Source organism: Meriones unguiculatus, chromosome 9, assembly GCF_030254825.1.
Source record: "Meriones unguiculatus strain TT.TT164.6M chromosome 9, Bangor_MerUng_6.1, whole genome shotgun sequence".
Classification (NCBI taxonomy): domain Eukaryota; kingdom Metazoa; phylum Chordata; class Mammalia; order Rodentia; family Muridae; genus Meriones; species Meriones unguiculatus.
In genome coordinates, this window is record NC_083357.1 from 101,375,312 (window position 1) to 101,388,772 (window position 13,461).

A 13,461-nucleotide genomic window follows, 5' to 3' on the forward strand; every position below is an offset into this window, starting at 1 on the left:
CTGAAAATACGGATTTCCTGTTTGCTAACTTTTTTCTCTTCTATTTCTTGACATATATTGTACTACCTAGATGAAATGGAGAGCTCCTTTCACCAGTAGCTTCCAGACTCTGCTCCTCACTGGTTAAATCATGACTCTATCTGAACCTTGGTTTACACTATAGTCACAATGGCTTTCAGTGTTTCAAATGCACTGTATTTGTTCCCCATCTTTTACAAATGAAGAATGTATTTTCTGAGTGAATAGAGCCTCTCCCAGAAACCAATGGTTATTAAAAAAGCCCTCAGTGTCAGGGACAAGCTATCTACATAGGAATTTTTGGTCAGAGAAGCTCTCAAGTCCCCCTAAACTACTGTTGATTACACATTTTTTTAGTTGTTGCTGCAGAACTGAGATCAAGTTGGAACTGAGCTAAAGGCTTGTTCCCTACTAACTAGCTTATTTATTTTGGTGCTAGAAGGTGCTGTGGATACTGTGAGAATTACCATCATCAGCTGTACTCAGCAGTGGATGCTGCAGGCTTCACCACCAACAAGATATGTACTCACCAGTGCAGTATCGGCAGGAGTTATGGAGGTAACCAACCCTTACTGGATTTGAGGACTGCTCCACAGAAAGAGAATCCATGTCTGGTACTATAAATGTGGCGTAAACCCACAGATGGAGTGGTGTGTGGTACAGAAGCAATTGTCATTTGCTAAATGGACATATTGTGTGCATCAAATTGCCTTCCAGATGTCTTGATTTTTATTTTATTAAAATAGTTTATTCACTTTGTATCCCAGCTGGATCCCCCTCCCCCACCCCCTCCCAATCCCACCTTCCCGCCCTCTACTCCTATGGCCCTCCCCCAGTACACTGCTAGGGGAGCCCTCCTCCCCTTCCATCTGACCCTGGTCTATTGGGTCTCATCAAGACTGGCTGCATTGTCTTCCTCTGTGGCCTGGTAAGGCTGCTCCCTGCTCAGAGCCAGCCACTGAATTCATGTCAGAGATAGTTCCTTTTCCCATTACTAGGAGACCCACTTGGACACTGAGCTGCCATGGGCACCTTCTAGATATTTTTATACTAATAGGTTAGTGCTGCTGCCAGCTTCGGTTAGAGAAGCTCCTTATACAATGGGAGTCAATTACTACAGCAATTCCTAACTGGTCAAACTGCTGAGACTGTGACTGTTCAATGTTCAGCCCTAAAAGGAAACCGTATTTCAACCCCACCCCATATACACAAAGTTCACGGAATATATTAGAAGAGATGGAAAGAAATAAGGAGTAGAACATTGTCTTTTAGGTATGGCATGGCCACTGAACATCCAGCAGTAATGATTACCAGCAAAGAATTGGGTCAGGCATTCCATCATGGATTGGGACGGGCTCAGGGGGCTCCACCACTCTAAGTATCTACAGGCTTTTTACTGGTTGCTAGAGGCATATTTTCTTCAGTGGTATAGCTACCCTTACTCCTGTAAGCAACCTAAATAAACTCTCTGGATACTTATACATATGTAGTTGTATACAAGCATATGGCATACATATACAGATCTATATGACATGAAAGTAGAAAGGTAGGATTAGTTAAGAGGAATACGATCAATAGGAGGGAGCAATAAAAACATACCATACACATGTATAAAAACAAATGAAACACATTATGTATTAACATAGAATAATAAAAAGCTTATTAAATGAACATTTTCCCCAACTGAGCTATCGGTGTTTTCATATATTAACTGAACCTCCCATGAGAAGACTTTTACATCACTGCAGTTTAGCCCTCTGTTGCCTTACACCACAACAGGACCTTATATTATTCTTTCCAGCCTTTATGTTACAAGTATATTTTAACTTATCTCTCCCACTTCAACCCTCCAGAGCTAAGAGAAAAACTGTTAAGGCAAAGCAAGCATTCCCTGGTTTAATTATCACCCATTTCCTCAGGTAGGCAAGCTCTGCCATTTCTCTAACAGCTCTAAGTGACAACAGTAAGGAAAAAATAAACAGCATTCAGACGCAGTCATTTCCTTTAAACACTGTACACAGAAGTACGTCCTATCTCCAGGCACAGACTCCATTTGTCCCTATCTATACTTCAAATTTCCTTTTAAAAAATATCTTTTAAAGAATATTTTTTGTAAATTTCACAGTGTATATTGAGTATACACACAAGTCCTCACATAACTATCCTTCTAACCTTCCATCCAACTTTTTTTTCTTTTTTCCTATTAATTCCAGTTAATGTTGCCCAGATAATTTTAGGAGTACGGCCTGCCTTGGCTTGTGGTTGACCTACCAGAAATCCCATCATTAACAAAGCACAAAAAAAAAAAAAAAAAAACACAAACAAACAACAACAAAAACCCCACTCCTTCCCTCCCAGCAGTTAATGTCAGTAGCTCCTCGGTGAGTGGTGGCACTTTGTGCCCACCTCCTCCCATCTCCTCCCATCCCCACCCATCCTATCCACTGTGATTTTGTATGACTGGAGCTTGCACAGGTCTTACACAAGCTGTCACAATCACCAAGTTCATACTTGAAACTATCCTATAGTGTCTGGAAAGCAGCTCCATTGATAGCTACTATTTCTGACTCTTAAACTCTTCCCACTCTTTTTTACCAAGAACACTGAATTGTGCCATGAGTGTATACCTCAAATTTTGGCTTCCAAGAACTCATCCTTTGTGGGTGACACATTTCATTCCAAGGTACTTTTCCAGATTCTACATCTTCAAGACATAGTGAAGATGTTGCTCTGAGTCCTTTTTCTAAATCAAGCCTAGTTGAAATTACATGCAGACATAAATAAGAATCTGGGGCAAGAGAGATGGTTCAGGGATTAAGGCCACTTGAAACTCTTCTAGAGGACCTACATTCAGTTACAAGCATCCATATAACCTCAGAACCTAGTAACTTCAGCTCCAAGGGATCGATGCCCTCTTCTGGCCTCTATGTGCACATAAAGGACATACATACATACACCAAGACACAAACACACACAAGGCAAGGTGGTGTACACCTTTATTTCCAGCAACAAGAGGCAGAGGCAGAGGCAGGTAGATACCTGAATACAAAGCCTGGTCTTGTGCCAAGTTCCACTCCAACAATGGCTAGAGACCCTATCAATAAAAATTATTTTTTAAATTAAATTCACTCCAACTGTATTAGATCATAAACTGTAATGCCAAGACCACAACCAGGATGCTGACAATGGTAAACAAGACAAAGTTCCATCATTAAAGGGTGACTCCTGTGGCCCTCTTTTTTTTTTTTTGGAGATTTCATATAAATTCATTTAAAAAGTACTACTTTTTACAATGTGAAAATGGGTAGCTTAACATAATATAATTTATGATAGTTTTACCTAGATATTTATCAGTTAATCAGATAAGTAAAACATTCTGTGGTACCAAAGTAGTAGTAATGGTCACCCCGCTGCAAAACAATAAGACATTTTCTGAAAATAATCTCAATACTGGGTGCAAGTCAGGATTATTAAATATTTGTAAAGATTTTAGAAAGTTTAATTCCCCAAAATATTTAATTTTTATTTGGATAATGACTTATATTCCTTAGATTTCCATCTATAAAATGAAGTACTTCAACCAAATATTAAAAATTAAGAAAAAGGTTTGTTCTTGCCTATAAATCTAGAGTTGTCAGTCCAAGGTCAAATGACCACCTGTCTTCTTTTAGAATTCCAAAATGTATAGTATAGTACAGAGGGAGCATGTGAGGTAACAAGCAGTCATTGCATCGGTCCTGTGGCCCTCTTAATCACATCTACTAGCATCCCAATTTTACTTTCTTCACTTAGCACTGCCTCTGGAGGTTCACTTATGTTGAGCATGTATCAGTGCTTGGCTTTATACTGCTGAGTATTACCTCATGGAGTAAATATAGTTTCTCATTGAAGACATGCCTTATTCCCAGGCTCTAACTCCTGAATAAAGTTCCAGTGAACATTTGTACTAAATGTCCAGAACATTTCTCATTCATAAGGTAATTACACGTTTGGCTATTTAGGAACCTCCAAGATTTTCCAGTATTGTGTACTCTATCTCCACAAGCAATGTACAGGATCACATCTGTTCTGTGGCAGCCCTGGTGCTGTGACTTTTCCTGTAATAATTCCAGTATGTAGTCATCTTGTTTGAGATGCCATTCCCTGAATGCTAACTGGCGTTGAGCGTTCTAATTCCAAAACTTGTTTTTAGTGATTCTAGTTTAGTGATTCACATAAATATTGTCTTCTGCCTACAAGGATAATCTTATAGAGATTACAATAGAAATTACAGTAATGTACATGAATCTAGGTCAACTAGCAATACTCTGAATGTCTGTTTTGTTGGTTTTTGAGACAGGGTTTCTCTGTGTAACAGCCCTCGCTGTCCCTGGACTCACTTTGTAGACCAGGCTGGTCTCAAACTCAGAGATCCACCTGCTTCTGCCTCCTAAGTGCTGAGATTAAAGGATTGTGCCAGCATGCCTGGCAATATTCAGAATTTTCAATCCGTGAACACAATATTCTTCAGGGATGAGTCCCCAATAGTTTATCCAATCTCAAGTGCACTGTGTGTGTGTGTGTGTTTGTGTGTAGCGATAGTTGTCATGAATATGGGGAGGGGGGAAGAGACTGGAATTGCAGAGCGGAGAGATGAAAATTATGTAAATATGGTACTCATGTATGAAATTCTCAACAGAAAGAATGGTGATAGGTTTTTATAAAGCCAAAGTACAGATAACAAACCTCCCTCCCCCCAAAAATAAAAAAGAAAAACCTCTGAGACATAACATGAGAAAAGAGAGAGGCTGGAGAAGATTCTGTGGCATTTGCTGCTCTTCCAGAGGTCACAAATTCTCTTCCCAGTAGCCTCACCAGTTGGATCACAATGCCAGTAACTCCTAACTCTTGGAGAGATCCAATGACTCTGTGAGCACACATGGCATATTCCTATCTTTTGTCTCTCTCATACACAATAAGCATAAATCAAAATGTTTTGAGCCAACAGTGGTAGTGCACACCTTTAATCCCAGCACTAAGGAAAGCAGAAGCAGTTTCATTTCTGAGCTTGAGGCCAGCCTAGTATACAGAGTAAGTCCAGGACAGCCAGGGCTATTCCACAGAGAAACCCTGTCTCGAAATAAAAAAACATGTTGAGGAAGAAATAAAAGTTGGGAGAGGGACATGATGAGGGAAGGGTCCAGAGTTATGGGAAATAAATATGATCAATAGAAGACAGTAGAACAGAGACTATTAAAAACTCAAGTTCCTTAACGACAGTAAGGCTACATTTTCACTTAAAAAAAAAAATAACGCTGAAAAGACTGACAAAGGGTCTGCAGGAAACAGACCACTGAAATGTAAGGATGCCAATATAGTTCAAATTATTGAAGGATAAAAAACTGTGAACCTCTTCTGTCAGAAGAAACTGACATGCAATGCTGTAAAAACCAGCAGAAAACTTCCTGTTGGAATCTAGTGGGATACTGTGGCAAGGTACCTAGAACTCCACACACAAAAGCCTGAGGTGTGCAAAGTTGAAAAATGAATAGTCCAACTGGACAATAACAATTTGGTTAAGTCGATGTGATGACACATTTGTAATTTCACCACTGACGCTGACACAGGAGGAACACAAGTTCAAGAACAGCCAAGCAACCTACCAACCAACATGTGCTAATACATACAGCACCAACCAAAAATTAAGCCCTGACCCTTGGCAAAAGGTCTGACGGCATTGTGCTCTAATGAAACAACATAATAGTCCAAGTACCCCTGTGCAGAGAAGGTGAAAAGCGTCTGGTGACGAAGTATGCAGCTGTGGTCCCAAGCTATTCTGGAGCCTGAGGCAGAATGATCACTTTAGTCCATGAGTTCAAGTCCAGCCTGAGCAACAGTAAAGCTAGTCCCACACAAACAAAAGCAATGCAAAACCAAATAGTTACACTGGCACCCTCTCAGCTGAGTGTGCACTCTATCCTGAAGAGGATTGAAAAGATCCTACACAAGTGTGCTTCTTGCACCCTCCTTTTCATGAAGTCGAGCTAAGGGGCGTGTGTGTGTGTGTGTGTGTGTGTGTGTTCTGTTTCCAGGCAGCTTTCAATCTACAACAGAGCTTTCACAATGCAGCTGACATAACTGATCTCGCTCTTCTTTTCCTGGGCATCTAACACATCTCTAGTCTTCTATAGCACAAACTGGGGGCTGTGCTATAGTCCTATAACTAAAACACAGTAAGGCAGGTTTCTATAAAATGCCTAACAGATGTAGTTTTTGCTGCATTTATTACAAGTGACATGCAGTCTATCCCAATTACTAAAATCAGCCATCAAATATTTTTTCAAGAAACTTATTAAAATTACTATAGCCCTTCTAATCTATTATAGCAATTTCATGTGTGATTTCTAAATTTTCCTGTTTGAAATGTCTTTAAATGAGATCTTAGGAACAAAAATACTTGAACTTCAAATGATTTAAAAATATTAAGGACTTTCATATTTTTAATTTTAAAAATTGATTTGTGGGAGAAAAGGGAGGGTAGCTGGGTCTGGGAGGAGACAAGAGAGGGTGCTGCGGGGGAGGGGGTAAAAAGTGAATAAATTGTAAAGAATGAATTAATGATTTTTTTAGGGGTGGCTTGTACTTTATCCTCGAAGCAACTTCTTCATTAATCCCATATCCTAAATCCCCAAAACAAGAAAGACTGGGATGCAGACCAATTGGGAGTGCTGTTTTCTTGCAGGCATAGGCACTGAGCTTGATGCGCAGCCCCTTGTTTCCCACTGTTAACATAGCAAGTCTGAGAAAAAAACTGGGATACATGACTGCGGCTCCCACCCCGCCCCAAACTGCTACGAATCATGATTTTCAGAGCACAGAATAGAAGATATATTACATTACATTCCAATAACGCACATTTTAAGCATACTGTGAATTAGTAATGGAGAACATAAAACTACAATGCAAACCCTCAATTACTCAAACCACAGCCACACTACATATTACATTCAAGTTTTCCCATTTCTAGTCAAATAACAACACCCATCAGGTAGACAATTGGGGAAAATATGCACGATTAAACAAAATAAGATTATATAGGTAGGTATTTTAAATTGCTTTTTCTTGGGTTGGAGATATAGCTCAGAAGTGGAGTACTTGCCTGGCATGACCAACACCCTGGATTTCATCTCTAGAAACCACAGAACAAGCTTTTCATCTGATAACAGAACAAAAACTAGACTGTTGGCAAATTTTCTTCTTTCACTGTCTATTTCACGCTTTGGGTGTATCACAATAGACTTGATTAAATATATAACATTTTTCTAGAAAAAATCAGGATGGAAGATTAAAAATGATATTTAAAATTTAGTAACAAAATTTTATTTGGCAGATCTTTGTGTATTCTTAAAGATAACATCATTTAGAAACAGAAATCCCAACCTGGATTTTATCATTTATTTGAATAAAAATGAGCATTTAGTAATGAACTACAAATGATCTCTGAGGAAGAGAAGAGGGAGGAAGGGTGGGGTTGGGAGGAGACAAAGGAGGGGGTCACAGGCAGGATACAAAGTTAATAAATTATAATTAATAATAATAAATTACAGTCGGGAAAAAAAGTCCAAATGTGAGAAGAGCAAAAAAAAAAAAAAAAAAAAAAAAAGGAGCATTTAGCATTATCTGTCAGTAAAATACTGTCATAAGAATTATAGAATGAAGGACACACATCAGAAAAGGGAGAAAACAGGGAATAGGACAGAAGCCTAGCACAGAGTCCTCTGAAAGATTCTACCCAACAGGGAATCAAAGCAGATGCTGAGACTCATAGCCAAACTTTGGACAGAGTGCAGGGAATCTTCTGAAAGGGGGAGATAAAAAGACCTGGAGGGCACTGGAGCTCCAAAAGGAGAGCAACAGAACCAAGAAACCTGGGCACAGGGGTCTTCTCTGAGACTGATACTCCAACCAAGGACCATGCATGGAGATAACCTAGAACCCCTGCAGAGATGGCAGCTCAGTCTCCAAGTGGGTAACCCAGTAAGGGGAACAGGGGCTATCTATGACATGAACTCAGTAACTCGCTTTTTGATCACCTACCCCTGCGTGGGGAGGGGGCAGCCTTACCAGGCCACAGAGGAAGACAATGCAGCCAGTCCTGATGAGACCTCATAGGCTAGGGTCAGGGAAGGGGAGGAGGACCTCCTCTATCAGTGGACCTTGGAGGAGCTTGGGAGGGGAAGAGGGAGGAAGGGAGGGAATGTGAAGGTACGAGGGAAGGGCCTACAGCTGGAATACAAAGTGAATAAATTGTAATAAATTAAAAAAAGAATTATTAAGAACGTCAGCTCCAAGAAAAAGAAAAATCTTGGCAACTAAATGTTGTGAAAAACATCACTGATATTGTTACTCCTGCATCAGAAGTTAGGCACAGAAAGAATGTGGTAACTAATGTAACATGAATACAAGAAATGAATTAGATGAGTTCAAATGAAATGCAAACAAAACTGTACTTTTGACTCCTAAATCTAAATTATTAAAGAACATACGCATCTATACTTTGTAAAAGATCAAATGCAAAGTGTATCTCTAGGTTAAAAACTGGTATACCTGTACTTGAGAATGTGTCATACAGAAAGAATCAAAAAGGTAAAGATATTTAAGGATGTCCTGCCTACCCTATAAACCCCAAGCAAGAATTACTTTATTTTAATTCATAGTTGAGGGATTAAATTGTTATAAACATACCAAAAATTATATAATCCAAATATTAAATTTCTTCTTTCTCTACAATACATAATTACATGTAATTTTGAAAAAAATGAAAAGAAAAAAATTCAGTCTTTTAAAGAAATACTTTGGTAAAGTAGAAACTAAGAACATAATCTAAAATTACCCACAGGGATGGCTATATATTTGTGTGCATGTGTATGAGTTTACATGTATTACAAATGTTAATAATTTTACCAAGAACAATTTTATTAAGAAATTTTACTAGTTAAAAACTAAACCTCTATAAAGATTATCAAGCCTTATGCCTTTTAAGATAAAGATGTATTTTTAATCTCAACTCTGTCACAAGTAGACAGGTCCTCATCAAGCTTTTTATAGGTGATAGATGCACATCTAAGAATGAAACCCAAAAAAGTATGCAATTCTTGTAACTCTGCAAGAAACATGCTGGATGTGGGAACAGGAAGCCAAATCAGATGAGGAGGGAGAAAGGACCTGTATCACCATCAGGTTACAAAGGGGAACTTCTAAAAACATTTTTATGAGTTTGTGGATCACCACTGTAGTTTCGCCTTCAGACTCTACAGCAATCATTCTTAGTCATCACTGTAGTGTTTCTATACTTCAACATAGTAAGAACTTTTTGGCCAGCAAATGAACTAAAGAGAAACAGTATGCAGAAGCAGGAACCAAGAGAACATGGCAATCAAGGTGTGTCTGTGTGGGAGGAAGCACTGCGCGAACAGCACACTGGAGCCAGCTTCACGTGAGAACTGAGGGTAGCAAGTGCAAGAGGAAGCCTGGGGCGACTGCTTCATACACAGTTTCAGAAATCTCAACTGTGTGTGCATGGTGGGTACAAAGCTTATTTATACAAATAACTGCTATAAGATAGAGGATAATTTTAAAACATTAACAACTGTTTTTATTAAGACTATTTTATTTTTAAAATTTCAAAATATAAAAATAATAAACATGGATATTTAATAAACAACATAATTCAACTATAAATAATAGAAGTGTTGACAACCCACACAAACACAGTCACTATAAACATTCTGTGCATACAAGAGTAGTTTTCTAGTTCAAGTTTTACCTTTTTCAGTTCAAGTTTTATCATCACTTTTAAAAATAAACAAGGAAGCTGCTACAGCTTAACCAGTTACTTTCGCTCCACTCAAAGAGCAGGGAATTGTCCCCCATGCCAACACGCATTCATGAAATGGGATAGTTATGGGCACAGGTACTAACCACTGGAACAACCCAGTCTTCAGACGAGAAAAGACTCCTTTGGTGTTTTCATATTCAACAACAGTCCATAGAAACTGAGTTAAAATAAACCAGTAAAGGAACCCTTAAAGGAAATCTGATGACAAACAGTATATTCTGAAGAATTATCACACTCAAAACAGATTTAGAGTTCTGAGAATCAAAAGCAAACATGTCTGAATGCTCTGCTGATACTTAACTGTATCTTGAAAACATTCAGTAAGGTGCTGGAATAAAATCTTGGGGGCAAAACAAGAAGTACACATCAACGGAAAACTTGTACAATGTAATAACTCATTTCTTTATAATTCATCAAATATTCTGTAAATATTTGTAAGAAATATTCTTCCTTCAACTGAGTGAAGGACAGATGGGTATTTAAAGCAGAGTGAAATTACGTAATTATTTTAGGACTAGAAAAGTTTTCCATTTCAAATATGAGAAAAAGACATGCTTGAGTAAGTATATCATTTTAAAATGTTAATCAAATTAATAGCCTTCTTATCAAAATAAACTATGTTCTTTTGGGAGAAGCTGGGCACAATAAGAATACAGTCATTATGCATCAGTTTCTTAAATTATTAGGTGTTCTCTAATGGGGCTGGGCTCTTAACCCGACTCAACACATATCACTTCATAATTCTGCTGCTAGCTAGATTAAAGTGTAAGCAGGAATAAATAAATAAAGACCAGCAAAGACTAGACGACAGATTCAATGACACTGAAAGGTTTTATAGCACCAATGACTGTTTCCTAAGACACTTGAGGGGTCTGTATCACTTTAAAGTATTATCTTGTAAACAAGACCAAAAATATTTAGTTGATCTGTATTTTGAGCATAAATATTTATAAATTCTATTTAAAAAAAACAACAAATATAGCATGACTAGAGCGACCAATAGTGTAAAATCTAAGTATATTGAAAAATATAAAGATATATAAAAGGCTTCCATAATGCAGTCATGCAGAAGTAAACTGCTCCATTCAATTACACAAAAATGATTCTGTACAGTTATGTACACATAGCTCCATGGTAAGGCTATTCAAGAAAAAAAAAATTTAAAAAGGAATCTCTAATAACCAATGTATAAGGACTTAAATGTAACTGACCGACTGAATCTCCCAACACTTTTTTAAAAAATGCAATGATTTTAAGGAGAAATCAATTTGACTTCTGATCCCCAAGGGCATGTTCCACTTTGTTTTGCTTTGTTTTTAACCCAACAGCAAAAGAAAAAGGCAATAGCAAAGTAAGTTAATGTGACAGTGTGCAGCAGTCACCTATTAAGCAATCAAAAGAGCTACTGGCTGACAGGTGTGGTTTCTTCCGACAATGTTCTTTGGCTCTAAAGTAAGCAGCTACAGCACTACTACTGTAAAGCCTTCTTTCAAAGTAAAAATATCAACTATTCTGGTAAAACATTTATGGATTCCTCACGGCTATCTGCATATCTGTAAAAAAGAACAAAAAAAGTTGGTAGGGCTGGAAAGACAACCAAACAGAATGCCTTGTAGGCTATCTAAATTATTATTTAGATAATAATTATCTAAAATACATGCTTTTCCTTTAACCATGCATGTATAATCAATGTGGATCAAGACAGATAATTTATAATATGACTAATGAGTTTGTTACATTTTATTATTCATGAAGACAATCACAATGCATACTCAAGAGGGAAAAAGTGTTTGTAGAATATCAGCTTTGCATGAAAGAAAGTGTGACTGGGTAGAGCTTAAAAAGAAAGAAATCAGATTCAATATAATTTGGTTCTAAGTCAGAGTGGCTATCATGTTAGACTTCTCACAAACCCCTAAGAATCTATGAAGGAATACTCAAAAAAAAAAACAAAACTTAGTGAAAAAAAATTTCTGGTGTGCTATAAAAAATTTTAATTCATATTTAGAATGAGAATTTTAATTGTATACTTTAGTTTAAGCTATACTGCTTATAAATAATTAGTAGATATATTTTTAGAGCAGCTGAAAGCTATTCTTTAAAAACACTTAACACTATTTCCCCTTGCTTGTAGGATTGTCTTTGATCCCTGATTACAAATGATGAAAACTGTATAAATTAGACAAACTTAATAGATGTTGTTCAGTTTTAGAACCCATAGGTTATCATTTATTATTTGAAAAGAAATAAAATATTTTCTTCGTTTTTGGGAGTTAAGAATGACAAAAAATGCACTGGAGTAAAATGGTCCTGGCAATCCCCTCAATTAAGATGCTCACAAGAAATACATAACTAATTACAGTATGTAAAAAGAACTTTACACTCTGTTCAAAATTATTTTCAGTGGCTATCCTAATTCAATAAATACATCCTAAAAATAAAAAAAAATTAAAGCCAAACTTATGTTTAACTTTTTAATTCATTTTCTTCATTCTAAACTGTTCAATTAATGCTCTCATGGCTTTATAGATTTCACAGACACATTTCTCAGTTTGCCTGAGACATAATACATCTCATAAGGAAGCTAAAAGGCCTTTGCTCCTTCTTAAGGTGTTTTACAAGTTAAATTGCTATAAAGGGGAGAAAACATCTATGAGTAAGGTCATAAATATCACACACTTGGTACACTTCTGGACTCAGATGTACTTGTACAGAACTGTAAAGATAAAATGGTCATCACAGTACAAGTAAACAGCTATTCAGATTGATAAAGGGCAAACCAAATGACAGGATGTTAACAGTCATCTCCAGACAGGACAGGACAGGACGGGCTTGCTCGTAGAGTCACAAAGCCAAATTCAGGCAGTGATGCTCTCTCTCTGCTGGAAAAAGACAACATTTATTAAAAAAAAATTTTTTAAGTCACAGAAGAATCCAAAATTCAAATCGCAGTATGAACTATCTTTAAGTTATTATAATATTTTTAAAAGTCTACTTGAGAAGAATCAAAATGAAAGTTACAGACAAATTACATCAAAGATTATCTTTGTGCTAAAGGGATTTTTAACAAACCCTCTCTGCATCATGCTTTCTGAAAATATTAAGTGTTAAGATCACAGCACTACAAAATGGCTATTACTGAAATTTTGGGGTTAGAAAATCTACTAACTTGTATTTTTACACAGAGCTGTGAATAGCAAAGAAAAATTTAAAACTCAAATAACAAGCCTCAAGTCACTATAAATAAACCAAAAGCAAAAACAAATTTGTTTTAGTTTCCCAACAATTTTCAAAATAATCACAAGGATATCTTATTTCCTTAAACTCCATATAATGATCATTTTTCTTTAATCATCCTAGATGACGTAAAATTCTCCACCAAGCACCAAGTGCAACAACCAAAATTTTAAAAAGCAACACATAATGAGACGGGGCCTGGCATACAAAGGACGACTAACTTCAGATACATGAGATGAGTGGATGAAATAAAGAAGTAGAGGGAAGATCTGGAAAGGATCAAATCAAAAAAGTAAAATTTTAAGTTGCTTTCACTTTTATTAAGTAAC

The 13,461-nt window shown here is 37.0% G+C and overlaps 1 protein-coding gene across 1 annotated transcript in view; it reads right to left on the reverse strand.

Annotated features, from left to right (window-relative positions):
- Positions 1-9,626: 9,626 nt before the first annotated feature.
- Positions 9,627-13,461, reverse strand: part of Rbm26 (RNA binding motif protein 26) — a 75,196-nt gene continuing 71,361 nt past the window's right edge. Inside the window, exon 22 of the mRNA XM_060391576.1 lies at positions 9,627-12,777. Within this exon, the coding sequence (XP_060247559.1) occupies positions 12,754-12,777 (24 nt within the window). The 3' untranslated portion in view covers positions 9,627-12,753. The remainder of the gene's footprint in view (positions 12,778-13,461) is intronic.